Genomic DNA, 19,469 nt, shown 5'->3' on the forward strand with positions numbered 1-19,469 from the left:
GGATTTGGAGTCGGCTACTTTTACAGTGTGGGTTCTGTCAGTAAGCCAGTTGGCAACCCATCAAGTGATGTAAGGATTAATGCCCAGTTTAGTAAGTTTATCTATGATTCCAGAGTGGGGGATGGTGTCAAAGGCCTTGGCAAGGTCTAGATAGGCTGTGTGGACTGCCTTACCCTCGTCCATGGCTCTGGAGACAGATTCGAAGAAGTCAGTAAGGGTTAGGAGACAAGATCGGCCCTTCACGAACCCAAATTGGGTGGGGTCCAGTGTTTTAAGGTTGCCAATGTCTTTGTTTATAAGTTCCATGATAATATGATGTCCTTCAAGGATGCATCTGCAGTCCTTACAAATGGGTTGTCCTGTCGTCAGGCAGCCCTTCGGTCGGCCGGATTCCAAAGTCTGGGTCTGGCTTCGGCTGGTGTCGCACTTCACCCGTCATAGCGGCAGTTTTTCGGGTATAAAGGCATCAGCCGACGCCATTTTCCTCAGTCTTTCTTGCCGCGTGGTGCCCGAAGCAGAAGCTGTTCGCAAGTGCCGGTCGGTCAGATCCAGAGATTACTACTACCGAATATTACTTCGAAGACTTCTAAAAAGCTAAGTAACCCCGTTGGGGACTCTTTCTTGCCTCAGCCGATGTCAGAGAAAGTGAATAACTGTTTATCTTGTGGGAAACAAATACCTCATAAAGATTTCCACTCCTACTGCATACATTGTTTAGGCCCAGACCACGACGTAGCAGCTTGTCTAGCCTGTGCTTCTTTTAACCGACGGACGCTTAGACGTCGGTCGGAGTTTGCTGAACAAATTTTCGGCTCTGATTTTGCCTATATTATGCCGTCGGATCCTCCGGCAACGCAAATTACCAAAAAACGCAAAGAAAAGGACCGACACTCGCGGTCCGTGGTTTCGGCCGAAACCGCGGTTAAGCAAACCGCGAGTGTCTCTGTTTCGGCTGAAACCGAGCAAGCGGTTCTTTCTTCAGCCGAAACCATGCCTTCTACCGAGACCTCTTCTAACCTGGTAGAATCGGCTTCTGAAATCCAACCTTCTGTTGCGGTTTCACAGGAATTATCAGACACTATTCCCCTGGATATTTCAACCCCTGCACGTGGAGCTGCTAGGCCTCCTGCAGCAATGTCTATTAAGGCCTTTGCCAGGGCTAAAGCAGCCAAAGCATCAAAAACGGTGCCTGCCAAACCCCCCTCTCACAGGCCCAGCACCAGCTCCCATATGCTTTCTTTGGCTGAGGATCTCATTTCTTTAATTCGTGGATCCCAGCCTCATCCAGACAGGGCCTCTCTCCCTCCTCCAGAAAAGAGACCTAGAGCAGAGCCCCCTGAGCCAGTATCCACAGATGATTCCTCTGATGACTCAGAACATACAGACCCTCCTGAGGCTCCTTATTCTCCTTACGAAGACTCTGATGCTGAAGAGTCCATCCCTTCAGCCTCTCCGCCTGAGGAATTTTTCTTTGGGGAAACCTTACATGCTATGAGGGAACAATTTCAGTGGCAGGGCCAAGATTTCTCAGACTCCAGAAAAAGGCTTAGAACCTTTCTACATTTGCCACAACATAGGCCTTTAGCTATACCTCCAGTTCTTTCAGTTGTAGACTATGCATTTAATGATGCTTGCACTGCTCCTGATTCATTACCTCCGGCTCCTGCTAAGCCCGATAGGTTCTACAGGGTCCCGGACACACATCACCATTTATACAAGGCTCCTTTTGCAGATCCAGAGACGATCTCCCAGGGCCCTAAAGCTGTAGCAGCTACTTCTACTAAGAACCCCCTCCCCTCTGAAAGGGAATCCAGGTCCTTAGAGAGATGGGGTAAAAATGTTTACACCTCTGCTACTTTGTCAGCTAGGGCTTTGAACTGCCAATTTCATATGATTCAATACCAAGAGTTTATGCTTGACCAGTTAACTAAAAAGCTGTCCTCTGAAGAATCTTTAGATAAAAAGTATGTTCAAGAAATGGTACATAACATACAGCAGGTTAGTAACCATTCTTTAAAATGTGGCTATGATGCACTGGAGGCTTCCTTTAGATCAGCCATGACTGGCACAGTTATCAGGAGACATGCATGGTTGAAAGAACAGGCATTACCAGACCATGTCAAATCAAAGCTTTTGGATGCACCCATGGACAAGGTCAATTTATTTGGTTCCCCTGCACAGCAGGTACTAAAAAAGATGGAAGAGAAGGCAAAATCTGTACAAACAGTGAAAGATTTCTTACAGGTTCAACCTCCAAGGTTTAGCAGGAACTGGCCCTCCAAGAATTGGTTCTTTCCGGACTCCTCTAAGACACAAAGAGGCAGGAACAGGCGTTCTAGAGGCAGAAACCAATCCAGGGGTGCCTACAGGGGACGCCAGTGGCAAGGTAACAACCAGCGAGGCACGGATGCAGCCACCACCACTACAACAACTCAATCACAGTGACTTGGCGGTGGCACCGCCTACCAGGGAACAACTAGAAGCACCATTAGGCGGAAAGCTAACCTTATTTTCAAAGAACTGGCATTGCATCACAAGGGAAAAATGGATTTTGCAAACTATAGACCAAGGTTACAGGTTCCATTTCCATACTCTACCAGGAAAGAGAGGAATGCCAAACCTACCACCTACTCAAAGGACAGAAGCTCTAAAGCAAATATCTCAACTTTTAAGAATGAGAGCTGTGGAAAAGGTACCATCTATGGAGCAAGGAAAGGGATTTTACTCCAGACTCTTCCTGGTACCAAGAAAAGAAAACAAATGGAGGCCTATTCTAGACCTGTCCGCTTTAAACACATTCCTCATTGTTCCAAAATTCAAAATGCTGACCCTACAGCAGCTTCTTCCCATGCTGGGCAAGGAGTCTTGGCTGGTAACTCTAGATCTCAAGGAGGCATACCTGCATGTCCCCATACGACCAATTTGCAGAAGATACCTCAGATTTCTTGCAGGATCAGAGCATTATCAATTCTCAGCATTGCCCTTTGGCTTATCTACTGCGCCCAGAGTGTTCACGAAATGCCTGGCATCAGTAATTGCTCATTGCAGACTTCAGGGGATTCAAATTTATCCCTAGCTGGACGACTGCCTGATACAAGCGGACAACAAAAGCAAGCTAACAGAAGACTTACAAAGAGTCATTTACCTGCTGCAAGCCCTGGGATATACAGTCAATATAAAAAAGTCAAGGCTGATTCCATCCCAAAGAATAACCTTTCTGGGTGCAGAACTGGACACATCAAAACAAATGGCATTCCTAACTGCAGAAAAGAAAGAGCAACTACCTCTCTACTTCTTGGCATTAACAAAGCAGAACCATCTAACTGCAAGAAAAGTGCTACAAGCCCTAGGCTTCATGGCATCCTGCATAATACTGGTCCCTCATGCCAGACTGCATATGAGAAAGCTACAGTGGTACCTAAAGAATTTGTGGTCTCAACACAAGCACAGCCTAGAAACCCAAATTCCAATTAGCCCATGCCTGAAGCAAGAGTTCCTATGGTGGGCTCAGGCCTGTCAATCAAACACAGGATTGCCTTTCTGCAACAGTCAACCAAGCCAAACCATCACGACAGATGCCTCAGACCTCGGTTGGGGGGCACACATGCTGGGCAAGTGCATTCAAGGCCTATGGACTCAAGACCAGCTGCACCTGCACATAAATCTAAAGGAAATGCTGGCAGTAAAATTGGCAATCCAGTCATTCAGACCTTTTCTCCAAGAAGGTCAGTTGATGATAAGGACAGACAACACCACAGTTATGTGGTACATCAACAAACAGGGAGGCACACATTCATATCCTCTATGCCGGCTGGCACTGGACCTATGGGATGTGGCTCTGAGCTACAACATTCAGTTACAAGCAATATTTGTACCGGGAAAGGAAAACATTCTAGCAGACATATTAAGCAGAACTACCACAGATGCCCACGAATGGATGCTGCATCCGGACATCTTCAAAGCCATCACAACAGAATGGGGATTACCACAAATAGACTTGTTTGCATCCCCACTCAATCACCAGCTAAAGAAATTCTGCACAAGGATGTACCACCCTCTTGCTTGGAAGGTGGACTCCCTATCTTTATGCATTCCCACCACTTCCTTTGATGCACAAGGTGCTTCTGAAGATCAAAGAGGAACGTCCAAAGATCATTCTCCAGACTGGCCAAGACAACATTGTTATCCATTGCTGAGGAGCATGTCTCGGGAACAAATATGGACACTACCCCTGATCCCATTACTGTTAACACAGAACAACTACAACATCTTGCATCCAAACCTGAAAACTCTGCAGCTAACTGCCTGGAACATTACATAACAGCAATTAACCCAAATTTATCCCAAAGGGTTAAAGACATAATCCTGGAGGCTCGTAGACCTTCAACAAGAAAGAATTATGCAGCAAAATGGAAAAGATATCTCATTTGGAGTACTGCAAAGGGGCAAGATGTGACCCTGGTGAACATAGCCAACATCCTGGAGTACTTGGCAGAGCTCTTCCATACAGGCCTGTCCTATTCTTCCATCAAGATACATGCATCAGCCATTTCAGCAGAATACAGCTTGGATCCTCCTGTCTTCTCTCATCCTCTGCTCAGACAGTTTCTGAGAGGAATTAAAAATGTGAAACCTCCCAGGAAACCTCCATTGCCAGCATGGGACTTGAACTTTGTGCTAGAAAAATTGACACTTCCCCTTTCGAACCAGCAGCAACAGCAGAATTACAATACTTATCCTGGAAGACTGCTTTCCTGCTGGCAATAACTTCAGCAAGAAGGGTCTCTGAACTACAGGCATTAATGGCAGTGCAACCCTTCCTGATCTTCCATCAAGATAGAGTGTCCATGAGAACAAATCCTACATTTATGCCTAAGGTGGTATCCAGAGTCTCTTTAAATCAGGCTATCCACCTACCTACATTCTTCCCCAACCCACAGAACAGGGGAGAAAGACTCTTGCATACCTTGGATGTACATAGGCAATTACGCTACTACCTGGACAGGACCAAAACCAATAGAAAAACTGACCAGCTTCTAGTAGCATATGCAACAGGAAAGGAAGGAAAACCAATTTCAAAACAGACAATCTCCAAATGGATAGGAAATTGCATTAGATTTTGTTACTCCTACCATGGAAAGAAAACTCCAGAGAACATCAGGCCTCGCTCCACAAGGGCTACAGCCACTACCACAGCTTTCTTACGAGGAGTGGCTACCAAGGACATTATAGAGGCTGCTACTTGGACCTCCGTGCATACATTTGCCAAGCATTACAATTTACCTTTATACTCTAGATCCCGAGCAGGTTTTGCCACTGCTGTTTTGCAAGGGATCCTAACTACACCATAATCTCTACTCTTTTCCTCTTCCCCTAGTTTAGCTATGGTATTCTACCCATTTGTAAGGACTGCAGATGCATCCTTGAAGGACATAGTACAGTTTTGTACCTACCATAAATGTAGATGTCCGATAGGAATGCATCTGCAGTCAGGATTACCCACCTTCCTTCCCCTCTGAGGTACTCCTAGGGTATTTGCCATCCTTCAGCTAGCTTGGGGGGGATCTATTATGGTGTATTTGTTTGTATATATGTACATACATGCTTATTTTATGTGTTTGCTCTCTACTATTTGGAAACTTTGGCATTTATCCAAATTTAGCCATCCAAGAGGGCACCTGGCATTTGGGGCAAGAAACACTGAGGAAAATGGCGTCGGCTGATGCCTTTATACCCGAAAAACTGCCGCTATGATGTCGGGTGAAGTGCGACACCAGCCGAAGCCAGACCCAGACTTTGGAATCCGGCCGACCGAAGGGCTGCCTGACGACAGGACAACCCATTTGTAAGGACTGCAGATGCATTCCTGTCGGACATCTACATTTATGGTAGGTACAAAACTGTACTTTCCATGGCCTTGCAGATCAGGCTAGTCAGACTGATGGGGTGGTAGTTCCTGGGATCCAAGGTGGATCCCCCCCCTTGTGGAGTGGGATAACTGTAGCTGTGCGCCACTCAGTGGGCACAAAGCCTGAGGTGAGGGTATGATTAAACATGACACTTAGGTGAGGTGCAAGTTCATTTTGTAGTTCATGTAGTACCCAGCACGGGATGTCATCTGGTCCCATGGATGCTGTATGCTTAGCTTTGGAGAGTGCGTTTTTTATCTGTCTGGCTGTTATTACCAGAATTTGGCAATCTTCCAGTATTGAGATGGGCCATTTAGGGGGTGAGAGGGGGGTGAAGTTGGCACTGAATTGATCTGCCAGGATATTGGCAAAATCCTTGGGATCAGTATATTTAATTCCATTCTGTTGTAGCTCAGAGCAGATCTGAGCATTGCCATTCAGATTCTTGACATAGTTATAGAATGTCTTGTGCTTGTCTTTGGAATCTTTGGCAATTTTATTTTCATAACTAGCTTTGGAGGATTTTATGGGGGATCTCAGCCTCTTACTGAGGCTGGTAAGGGAGTTTTTTGCATCCTGGGATTTTCCTCCTTTTCTGTAACAGTTTTTTCCTTTTGTTGTACAGTTTGTTTATGGCAGGGGACCACCAGATTGGCTTCCCTTTTTTGGAGGAGAGCATCTTAGTTCTATTTGGGATGGGATGGCACAATTCATGCATGAGTGGATGTGCTCATACAGTGCCTTAGTGTAGGATTCAGCAGTTGAGCTTCCAGTTCCCGTCTGCATGGGTGTCATGAAGTCTAACTTCTGACTTGAGTAGCATGAAGTTGGCCTTGGAGAAGTTTGTTATGGAGGTTTCCTTACTGGGGGGTGGGGGATGTGGATGTTAAGGGTGATTAGCTTATGGTCTGACCTGACTAATGATGGGGTGACCATAGGTGTGGAGCATCGATTTCCCATGTTGGTAATGACCAGGCCTAGGATATTGGAGCCCCTGGTGGGACTATGGATTAGTTGATCAAGGACACTGGAATTTATGAATTCCAAGAACCGCTGGGCAAAGGTGTTGGTGCACGAGTAGTTTTCCCAGTTAATGGGAGCTTTACAAAATCAGATTAAAAAAAGTTATGGGCATTTATCATAATGTTGGATCTGTGAATTGAATTCCAGTTGCAGGTAGTAGCTCACCCTCCATACCACTGCCTTCAGACTGGCTTATCTTTTTGCATGGTCAGAATTGGATTTTTCTGCTTCAAATATGCATCTTGATTGTTGCAGGCAAGATGTACTGCTTATGAAGAAAATTAAAGTACTGTATTTTTAAATATAAACATATGAGGCTAAATTGTATTTAATTGGCGCAGCAGACACCTTACACAGAGTTCTCATTAGTATCTCAGTTTAAATATTACAAGCCTGTGGTACCTCAGTAGACATTTCCTTTCGGTAATAGTAGACTTTATATTCAAGTGCTTCATATGGCTGCTTGACAGTATGGCTAGATGCAGAACTGTGTCATATAAGTTTTTACCATTTACCCCTGCTGGACAGAGTTAAGGTTGGAAACTTTATTAATATTTTTACTTTGTAAAATAATAAATATAATTTGCTTTTTTGTGAGATGTAGTAAATTGCCTGCAAATTGCTGTTTTTTTCTATATCTAAAGTGTTATTTCTATATTTTTCCAGCATTTTTATTTAGACAAATCATGGAAATGAGCTAAAGAGCTGTCCTGATGTTTGTTGTCAATTTGCTGGGAAATAAAAGCAATGAATTTCAACAAAAATAAGACGAATCATGATACTTACAAAAAGTGCTGTGATGGACAAAATAAGATTATTAAGAAGAGTTGCATTGAGCAAAATCAGACCATCAATAAAAGTACTGCAAAAGCTGCATGTTTACCACCTCGATGCCTTGACCTTTGGCAACAGAAAAAAAAAAAGTTTGAGGAAGAGCCCGGGGGAAAGGAAAATAAAAACAGTCGTTCAGGAGCCTCTAAGTTAAGGAGTACTGGGCTTTTCATCACCGATTCATCTTTGGCTTTTGATGATGAACTGCAGGTTATAGATTCTGTGAAGTCTACACAGGGAAGAGAGTGTTTAAAATCACTTCAGTTAGAAAGCCTCACCTCTACTCTTGGGTCTAACTACCTGATACCAGAACATGTAAATGTGCCAAAGCGCAGCAATTCCAACAATAAAACCAATACAGAGCTAAGCCATGCAGATACATCTCCCAGTACTTCCAAGGCAGCTCAGGATGTTCAACCTTCAAATGAAAATGTAACTTTAAAAGATGCTAAAGATTTATCATTTAAACTTTTATTTGGCATACAGCAGCAGCATGCGTCTTATGATAATGTGGATCCTTCAAATTTAGAGCATGTAAAAAGGCAAAAAAAAGAATGCCCTCCACTTTCTCTTTGTTCTCCTGAGTCACAGGATTCTATAAGTCCATCACCAGAAAAATCATCAAGATCCAAACGTCGTCTGAAATCCTTTAGCTCTAGACGTTCAGCGATTGTCCACCGATACTGTTTGAAAAAAGTTGCAGAAAAGAGAAAATCTTTTTCACCAAAAATGAATAACGGCATCGTCCGCAACAATTACATTTTATTTAGCCCTAGTCACCAGGCAGCTGTATTACAAAAGCAAAAACAACAACAGTGCCCTAGACTTAATCTGTCAGTGTCTGTTTTGAATGTACCACCTGGACTAGATCTTACTATAACAGACAACAGTAGACTACATGACACTTTAACAGCTACAGGAAAAACTGTTAAGATGGCTGTTCCTACTGATCAGTATGATAAGTTGCTGCTATCAAGCTGGGGTCTTCCAAAGCCAGTTTTGGATAAATATCACAGTGTTGGAGTAGTACAGATGTTTGAATGGCAAGCAGAATGTCTTATGCTTGGAAGAGTATTGGAAGGAAGAAATCTAGTTTATTCAGCTCCTACTAGTGCTGGTAAGACACTTGTTGCAGAGCTTCTCATACTGAAGAGGGTTTTAGAGATGCGCACAAAAGCACTTTTCATTCTCCCATTTGTTTCTGTGGCTAAAGAAAAAATGTATTATTTGCAGAACATGTTTCAGGAGGCAGGTGTAAGAGTTGATGGCTATATGGGCAGCTCTTCCCCTGCTGGAGGTTTTGCTTCCCTCGATGTTGCTATGTGTACTATTGAGAAGGCCAATAGCTTGGTAAATCGATTAATAGAGGAAGACAAAATGGAGCTTATTGGTACCATTGTTGTAGATGAACTGCATATGGTTGGAGATTCTAGCCGTGGGTATCTCCTAGAGCTTTTACTTACTAAAATCCTATACGTCACACACAAAAGACTGCTCCATCACAAAGAATCGGCTGAAAATTGCCAAACTTCACATGGTGTTCAGATTGTGGGAATGAGTGCTACCCTCCCAAATCTCAAACTTTTGGCAACCTGGCTAGATGCAGAACTGTATCATACAGATTTCCGCCCTGTGCCCTTGCTGGAAAGAGTTAAGATTGGAAACATTATTTATGATGCCTCAATGACTGTAGTGTGCCAGTTCCAACCGGCATTACAAGTTGAGAGAGATGAAGACCATATTGTAAGCCTCTGCTATGAGACTGTTCGCAGTGGACATTCTGTCCTGTTATTCTGCCCTTCCAAGAATTGGTGTGAAAAACTGGCAGACACCATAGCAAGGGAGTTCTACAATTTGCAACAGATGGCACTGCATTCTACTGGTTTTGTGAAAGCTTCTGATGTGATGCCATTAGAATTTAATAGAGATGGGATACAGGAAGTCCTTGATCAGTTGAAACGTTCTCCTTCTGGATTGGACCCTGTACTTCGACGCTGTATATCCTGGGGGGTAGCTTTCCATCATGCAGGATTGACATTTGATGAACGAGATATTATTGAGGGAGCTTTCCGACATGGATATATAAGAGTTTTGGCAGCTACTTCCACTCTGTCATCTGGAGTAAATTTGCCAGCTCGCCGGGTAATCATCAGGAGCCCAGTTTTTAATGGCAGACTACTTGACATACTGACATACAAACAAATGGCTGGGAGAGCCGGCAGAAAAGGTGTTGACACAGTAGGCGAGAGCATTTTAGTGTGCAAGAATTTGGAGAGATCAAAAGGAATTAGCCTTTTACAAGGCTCACTTAAAGCAGTTCAGAGCTGCTTGATAAGAAAAGTAGGTGATGGGATTACTACTAGCATGATCAGGGCTATCCTTGAAATAATAGTGAATGGAGTTGCAGATTCACCAGAAGCTCTCAAAGTCTATATTTCTTGTACTCTTCTGTTTGCCAGTCTGAGTGAGAATGAACAGGAAGTCGACAGGAAGGCTAATAAAACCAGGATCCAGGGCAGTTGCATTGAATCCTGCATCGGGTGGTTAATGGAGAATGAATTTATACAGGTCATGGAGGAAGAAAATGAGGGAAATAAAGTTGAGAAATACCACACCACCCAACTTGGTGCTGCTACTGTTGCCTCTTCTTTGTCCCCACCTGATGCTCTTGAAATCTTTGCTGATCTTCAAAAAGCTATGAAGGGTTTTGTTTTAGAAAATGATCTACACATTCTATACCAGGTTACTCCATTATATGAAGAATGGACAACAATTGACTGGTATCAATTTTTTTGCTTGTGGGAAAAGCTGTCTACGTCTTTAAAGCGCGTTGCTGAATTAGTTGGGATAGAAGAAGGATTCCTGGCTCGTTCTATTAAGGGAAAGGTTACAGCCAAAACAGAAAAGCAGCAGAGACAATTAGCTGTTCATAAAAGGTTTTTTACTAGCCTTGTATTGATGGATTTAATCAGTGAGGTTCCCCTTGGAGTTGTTGCTAAGAAGTATGGCTGTAGTCGGGGACAACTGCAGTCTTTACAACAGTCGGCTGCAACTTACGCAGGTATGGTCACAGTATTCTGTAATCGATTAGGCTGGCACAATATGGAGTTGCTGCTGTCTCAGTTCCAGAGCCGTCTGAGTTTTGGTATTCAAAGAGAGCTTTGTGAGCTGGTAAGAATTTCCTTACTGAATGCCCAGAGAGCCAGAGCACTCTATGATGCAGGATTTGTCACTATATCAGACGTAGCACAAGGAAATGTAACTGATGTATTAGCAGCTTTGAAGAAAGCTGTGCCATTTAAAAGTACACGTAAGGCAGTAGATGAAGATGAACAAGATGCCCAAGAGCGCAAAAACAGCTACTGTATCTGGGTGAGTGGTAAAAAAAGTCTAACGGAGGGAGAAGCTGCAGCAAGGATTGTGGAGGAAGCCAGAAAACTGTTTCAGCAGGACTTAGCTTTGATGGGAGTTCAGTGGAATCCAGGGTTTGTACCAGAACCAGTGCCTTCTGTAGCCACAACTGAAATTTCTGCAGCTTGCGAGGAGAAGAAAGATGTGGAAGGCTCTGGCGAACTTACTAGTGAAGCCTTGCCAGTTGCGTCAGACATACATGCATGTAATGACAAGAGTACACACAATGACAAACTCAGTTGCATCAAGAATGCTAACACGGGAGTTGTAGGAGAAGGGGATGTTATATGTGCTAAGTCCTCCAGCAGTAACCCTGATCAAATTAAAAACATAAATCAGACCAGTGTAAAGGAGAAATGTGTACTTACAACTTCAAATGACATTCCAGTTAAGGACATTGTTGCAGTGAATCCAAACCAATATCTGGAAAATATTATAGAATCTTCAGATACTCCTGATTTCAGTGGGATGCCTTCAGGCTTCAGGAACAGTGAAGGAGAAAGGCTTTTTGTTTCCGAGATTAAAAAGCTTGAAACAGCTTTGTCCTTTAACACTGACTGTATGAGTCCAGATGTGAAACTTGGAATAATTGAACAAAATGAAGATATTAAATCAAATCTTCTCAAACATGATAAATTAAGTCATGAAACAATTGAAGCTGAATCATATGTGCTGTCGGATCTGCTAGACAAAAATATGAAAGCATGCTTTGCACCTTCCACATTTAAAGAAAAAAAGAAGCATAGTTCAAGTTTAGGTGTAGACCCCAGAAATAGGGAATTGAGGACCGAAACAAAGGAAAGAAAGTCTCATAGTGCCAATTCTGTCTGTGATGTTTCTAAATGCAGTGCTGGATTACCAGCTATTTCAGATTCTGAGAACACTAGATCAGAAATGAAAGGGTATAAACAAAGTAATGATAAAATTACAAATGCTTCTATTTCCAAACATTGGAGAGGTGAAGTATTATCAGAAATCACAGTGAAACATGGCGGAACAGAAAAAGCGACACCAGCCTTCTTGGATGCAGACAACAAAATGGAAGACACTGCTTCATCATTGCCCAGGTGTTCTTCAGTAAGTGGAGCCAGCAATACCAAAGGACAGTTAAGCTGTAATAGTAATAACAGTTCCACTGTAGAAGAAGTCAGCCTGAATGAAATGCCAACCATTCTGCAGGACAGCATTAAAACCAGCAAAGCCATTCTAAAGACTAATTATTCCAAAAAGGATAGTGTAATTGTGAGTCTAGCTGAAATAAAAGGTAGCAGTATAGGAACAGAGAATAATAAAGAACATTATACCGTTTGCTCAGTTGCTGGAAAAAATAGTATTCTATCATCGGAGAAGGAGAGGATCACCGATAGTAAGCATCATCAAAAGGCAGCAGAGGATGAAAGAAACCAGGGACACATGCCTTTGATGGTGAATAACAATGAGTCTAAGCACATGGCTGAAAACATACTAGAATCTAAGAACACCATGACCAGTGGGCATCTTAAACTCCATTCATTTACAAGAGAATTCGAGGAGAGTTTTCAGCTGGATACTCAGACAGAGAGAATAATTCAACAACAGGTCCTAACTGAACAGTTGTTAGCACAAGAAGATGACAGCAGGGAAATGCCAGCTGTGGTAGAGGAGCATAAAATATCTGAGGAAGTTGGTTATGCAGAATCTTTTGGCAATAAAAGATATGTTTCCACTGAATGTGAATCAAGATTCTCTAACGACATGGTTGGTAATGTCGAAGTCAGTGCACATAAAAGTAACCTAGCTTCTGCTTCTCCTCCATTTCCTTCAAAATACAGTGATACGGGTGTTGTTTTACAAAAACACAGCAATATTTCATTAACTGACACTCAGCTGGAAAGCTTTATTCAAGGTTACCATACACAGGCTTCCACTGAACAGAGTCTTTTGCCAGCTGTCCCAAGCAGATCATCTTTGGCAGAGATAGTACAGGCGTATGACACTGAAAACATTAACTTGCAAAGAAATGCTGTTCCCCATCTTGTTACTGAAATGAGTCTTGACATGAGTGATAGCTTATTGTTTGAAGGTTTTTCTGATGCCCTCTGTGATGCTGATACAGAGAGAACTAGGACTACTTCTAACTTGCAAAAAGATGTAGACACTAGAGATAGCCTTCCTCCTCAAATTATACCTCCAAATAAGTTTTTTGGTGAAGAAGAATCAAAGATCCTGAACCAGATACAGCCTCTAGGACTGCCTCTTGAGAGAAGAGAAATGCAGTGGAATGAGTCCTCTTTCAGTTTTTCAGATTTCACTGACTCATTTCACGTTGCTGAAGCTCAAGAACCTGGCAAGTCTGACCCTAGTGTACAAAATTATGATTCTACTGATAATGTTAACGAGAAACATTTAACTCAGCCAGAAGATCCTAAGAATACTGTCTGCCAGGCAAAAAGTACAAGCAGTCACACAAAAGAAACTAGTTGTGCTGAAACTATTAAAAGTAAAGTTGAGGCCTGTGCCATTTTGCAGTTTTCTCTGGATTCTTCATTTGATTTAAGTCCTGGCCTTCAGAATATTTTAGATCAGTGGTCTAGTCCATTAAATAGTAAATGTACTGAAATGAGAGAAAACATTAACACCGTAGGGAAGCATAATTCACAAGAGCACAGTAAATTGCAGTTACAAACTGGAAATGCTGTTAACATAAAACAAGTTATGTTGTTGCAACCCCAGCAAAAAAACTTGCTTTATCCAGAAAGTGAAACAAATGTAAGCACCATATCAACACACCCAATTGATCTGTCGTCACGCCTAGTTGAGGATAAAGAAAATGATCCTTTGGTAGAAAGTCCAAACAGTCTTGTTTTTCCAACACCTCCATCTGAGTCTTTGGTTTCTAGACAAAAAATAAGAGAATCCTCCATTCATTCTGGAAAAAATGGGGAATTTGTAGTTCAGAGAGAAAACTCTTCCATATTTTCAGCACAGAAAAACAAATTTGTTAATTCTCCACATAGAGAAATCCCACAGTTAAACACGGACTTGGTTGTGCCACAGGGCAACTCAGAAATTGATGCCTCTGTTATTGATGAAGGATTTTCCTTGCATTTGTCACAGGATGCCTCTCCTGCTGTACTTGCGCTTAGCAACACAGAGACATTAAGCATCATTGATGTGGCAAGTGACCAAACCCTTTTCCAAACATTTGTCAAGGAATGGGCTAGCACAGAAAGGTTCTCAGTATCTGTAGCTTGTGAAAAAAGAGAGCATGTTTTATCTCCTAATTCAGCTATAGGAGGCAGATTCCAACATCCCAAGACTCTTCAAGACCCGGCAAAAGTTGATGGCTTTCTTGTGAGTGGCAATGAAGATTTTGTGGTAATTGGTCTAGCTGTCTGTTGGGGTGGAAAGGATGCATATTACATTTCACTGCAACAAGAGCAAAATGATTCGGATATCAGTCCCAGTTTAGCTGCTCCACCATTAGACCCAGCCCTGTCGGTTAATGAGCGCTTAAAGAATGTTCGGTGCTGCCTTCAGCAAAAAACAGTGCAGGGAACCAAACATTCTATTATTATGTATGACTTCAAACATCACTATAAAACCTTTTTGCTGGCTTGTAGCATTTCTCTTGAAGGGAGCTTTGAGGATCCAAAAATAGCTTGCTGGCTTCTAGATCCTAGTGCCAAAGAACGAACCCTACATAATATGGTAACTAATTTCATGCCTCAAGATCTCACATTGCTAGAAGGAGTTGGAGCTGGACAGGGCATTCAAAGTCTTGGACTTGGTGCAGGTACTGATCATTCAGGTCGATTCAGAGCATCAGTGGAGTCAGTCCTTGTATTTAATGTAATGAATCAGCTGAGTACATTATTATTGAAGGAAGGTATCTGTGATGTGTTCTGTAATGTGGAAATGCCTGTGATGTACTGCCTCACCCTTTTGGAATTGAATGGAATTGGATTCAGTACTGCAGATTGTGAGGCTCAAAAACACATAATGCAGGCCAAACTAAGCAGCATTGAAGCACAGGCATATAAACTGGCTGGGCATAGCTTTTCAATCACAAGCCCAGATGACATTGCTGAGGTTCTCTTTCTAGAGCTGAGACTTCCCCCCAATGGGGAGTCAAGTGGGCAGATGAACAAGAAAACACTTGGTGCCACAAGAAGGACAGCAATATCAGGAAATAGGGCCAGACCAGCTAAACAGTTTAGTACCACCAAAGATGTTTTGGAAAAGTTGAAGAATTTGCACCCCTTACCTGGTCTGATCTTGGAATGGAGAAGAATCAGCAATGCCATGACAAAAGTAGTGTTTCCATTACAGAGAGAGAAAAAGTGGCATAAGCAGTTGGGAATGGAGAGGATTTACCCAGTTGCACAAAGTCATACAGCTACTGGACGGATTTCTTTCATTGAACCAAATATCCAAAATGTGCCAAAGGATTTTGAGATTGAAATGCCAACCTTAGTTGCAGAAAGCCCTCCTTCACAACAAAATAGTTGCAACATGGCCTTTGGATCTAGAACCAGAGGTAGGAAACGAGCTAGGCTTATGTTGCCTTCTGGTCCACAGGATCTTGTTGATATGCCTACAGAAAAAGGGATGCAGTTTGCTGTTAGTATGAGGCATGCATTTGTCCCATTTCCAGGGGGATTAATCCTGGCAGCTGATTACAGTCAACTGGAACTGAGAATTTTAGCTCACCTTTCACGTGACAAACGCCTTATTCAGGTTCTGAACACGGGAACAGATGTTTTCAAGAGCATTGCAGCTGAGTGGAAGATGATTGATCCTGAGTCTGTGGGAGATGGCTTAAGACAGCAAGCCAAACAGATTTGCTATGGCATAATATATGGAATGGGTGCCAGATCCCTTGGAGAACAAATGGGAATCGATGAGAATGATGCAGGCTGTTATATTGAAAGTTTTAAGTCTCGGTACACAGGGATTCAGAACTTTCTGCAAGAGACAGTGATGAATTGCAAGAAACATGGCTATGTCCAGACCATTCTAAAGAGAAAGAGGTATCTACCTGCAATCAAAGACCCAAATTATCACAGCAGAGCTCATGCTGAGCGCCAGGCGGTCAATACAACTGTTCAAGGTTCTGCAGCCGATATTGTGAAAACTGCAACAATAAATATTCAGAATCGACTTGAAGAAACATTTCCCTCTATGGTAAAATCACACACCCACTTGGAAAGTGTTATTAATGCAGGTGCATCTGAAAGGAAGAGACATAGACGCATTCATTCACCAACCTGTGGGGCGTACTTTGTTCTACAGCTGCATGATGAGCTTATCTATGAGGTGGCAGAAGATGATGTAATTCAGGTGGCACAGATTGTGAAGAAGGAAATGGAAGGTGCAGTAAGATTGTCAGTTAAGCTTAAAGTTAAAGTGAAAATGGGTCCAAGCTGGGGGAATCTTCAAGATCTGGACTTGTAGTGAAACAGCAAAAGGATATGTGATGCATGTGCTGCTCTTGTAAACCAAGATGCCACTTTCAGCAAGCAAAGTCTGATATATCTTGAACATAGAAAGTCTGCTGCCATTGTAGCAATGAACATGAGTTCTTTATGTCACTGGACTTGAAAAAAAAATCAGTTTTATTTATAATGGACATTAATGCATCGTTACTTTCTTCAGAACTGACAGCTTTTTTTAATTGACTAGTAACATTGTCAGCTGTTTTTACAGACTTTTTACAGGTTTTGCATAGTTATGATTTTAAGCAGAGAAATAAGTTTGCTGCAAAGGTAAGGACAAAACATAGCTATAGAAAATAGAATATTATTTCTATTTTACATTTTGTACTGTAATCGCCTAGACTAATTGCAACATCTGGTCCTGCTGGAAGACTTAACTCAGTCATTTTAAAGTATTTATTGAAACTACATACAAGTATAAATACCCATGACCAGATGTTCAAGAATGAAATTAGTAAAATGCCTTTACAAAATAAATTTAATTTTACACTGAAAATGTATAATGAAATTCACAGTAGTACTGTTTGACATGCAGGTAATGTTCAGTATTTTACTAAGATTTTAAATTTCTTCAGTGAAAGAAACACTTGTAAACATGTATGCTAGTATTTGTGGTTATGTACTGGTTGCTGTTAATGAATTACTGTATAGAATGTAACAGTCTTCTATGCTTGTATTTATTATAGTCTTCTGAATATTTAAAATGCATTGGGGGGATATATGATAAAAAACATTCTGTAATATTTACAGATCCTATTAACACTTAATAACCAGTTTGACTACTGGCACTAGAAGTACCTTTTTTAGAGGTGACCTTGGAGCATATGGAGTTAAGCAAGCTGCTCAGGGGATATACAATATTCATCTGGGTGCTGATGACACACACACACACACACACACACACACACACTATGCAGGTAAAGCACATCCACTAGTTATCATTAGTTTTAATGTCTTTCTGATTTTAGAATAATACTTGAACTGTATTTTCCCCTCTTTCAAGAATCTACAGATACACGCAATCTGTATTGTATCCAGAATATTAATTATTTATTCCAGTGCTGAGATATCATTTTAATAAAAAAATGCTTGTGATTGTCTATATTTTGCAATAGTCCAGTGTGTATATACATTTTCAGAGCTGCAGATAGTACTTTTGTAAGTTGAAATGTATTGTTCATTAAGTTGCGTCTAAACTGTGCGTAATCATTTATAATGCCACTGTGGAATCATTGCACCTTGTGCTATACTGCAGTATAAGTAATACATGTATTTCTAATGTGGAACTTTCTGACTTAGTCAGACATCAAAATGCAATCAACTAAATAAATAAATAAATAAATGAAACTGCGTGCTGCACTTCTGTTCAGATCAGTGACCAAAAAAGTTTTTTCTGTTTGAATAGTTATTTTTCACTCTTTCTCTCTACTGACTTCAGCCCTGTGTTTTTTATCAGGGGTGACTGGTTGGACTTGGTTAGTAAGGCACATAATTATGTCCGCTATGCTCACGAATTCCTGTTGCATCAGAGGAGCCAACTTCAAGCACCTTCCTCCAGCTGAGGAATTCCTTGTGGTAGTGCATACCTTGGCCTCTTCACAGATTACTGTAATTACCTTTATGTGGGGCTTTCTAACTTAGAACTTGACCAGCTGCAGCTCATTCAGAACTTCACAGCCTGAATGTGTGATTGTACCTTTTGTTAAGAACATACTATGTCAGTTCCATGGCATCTTCTGTGGCTGTGGATTCAAAACTATAGCCTCATTAAAGTTTTGGTGTTGGTCTACTCAGCCCTTCATAATCTGGGTCCCTCTCATCTGAAAGAACTCCTTGTCCCTTATTGACCTTCCAAGGCCCTGTGTTATTCCAGTTTAATTAGAATTGCTGGGGTTCTAAGGATGTACCTGGAGTAATCGGGTCTTTGTTGCTTCTTTTGATACACTGTAGTTGGAGCCTCCTACTTTTTGCTTCGTCACAAATGTGAGTCACGGAACATTTTCTTGTCTTTTATTAGTTCTTTAGGCTCGTCCCCCTTGACTTGTTAACTTAAAAACTGTATCTGTGCTGTACAGACCAATGACTTGTTAACTTAAAAACTATTTCTGTGCTATACAGACCAATCCTTTTCTCTTAATGTTCACGTTACATAGATTTACTAACTAGTAAATGCCAACAGCTGCATTTACTAATTTGTATCCTGCTTCCCAGCACTGAAATAACATGGTCACAGGTGTTCTGCTGTGGCTTCCTCTCTTGTACTACATGTGTAAGCACCTCTCACAGTTTAGTGCAGCTGTTATCATGTTTGCATTTTCTGGGAGATGAGGCTCCTTTTAAATATTATTCCATATGATTGTCCAACTTCCTCTCTTTTTCTGCTGCTGTGACTACCTGCAGCTAAGTTTCATCATATTCCTCTGTCTTTCCATTCACGCTGTTCACAGTCAGCATTTGCAGACCCCGGAAGCTAACCTCTGCACTACAAGTCCTACCTGTATCCTCTGTTATCCGTTAAGGGAATGTCAGAGATGCTAACGGCAAGAGTATAATCAGCGACATGATTATGACATAATGACATTTACCATTGCTACTTTGTGATTATGGAATGTTAATTATCAGGTTCAGAAAACTGTTTTTATTTTTAAATGATTTCGTAATGTGTCATTTGGTCTAAGGTGATTTTGTAGAAAACTTTGCAATATTAAAAGAAGTAGTTGACAAGTGAAATATATTCACTTTACACCATTTTTATTAACTTTACAAGTCACTGTATGACATTCTGCTGACAGTACTGTTGCCATATGCATCTGTGTGC

The 19,469-nt window shown here is 41.7% G+C and overlaps 1 protein-coding gene across 1 annotated transcript in view; it reads left to right on the forward strand.

Annotated features, from left to right (window-relative positions):
• The window catches only part of POLQ (DNA polymerase theta), a 311,219-nt gene extending 293,221 nt beyond the window's left edge, over positions 1–17,998 (forward strand). Inside the window, exon 2 of the mRNA XM_044061860.1 lies at positions 7,599–17,998. Within this exon, the coding sequence (XP_043917795.1) occupies positions 7,680–16,610 (8,931 nt within the window). The 5' untranslated portion in view covers positions 7,599–7,679 and the 3' untranslated portion in view covers positions 16,611–17,998. The remainder of the gene's footprint in view (positions 1–7,598) is intronic.
• The last annotated feature ends 1,471 nt before the right edge of the window (positions 17,999–19,469 follow it).

Source organism: Protopterus annectens, chromosome 2.part0 (assembly GCF_019279795.1).
Source record: "Protopterus annectens isolate FY-2018-M chromosome 2.part0, PAN1.0, whole genome shotgun sequence".
Classification (NCBI taxonomy): Eukaryota; Metazoa; Chordata; order Ceratodontiformes; family Protopteridae; genus Protopterus; species Protopterus annectens.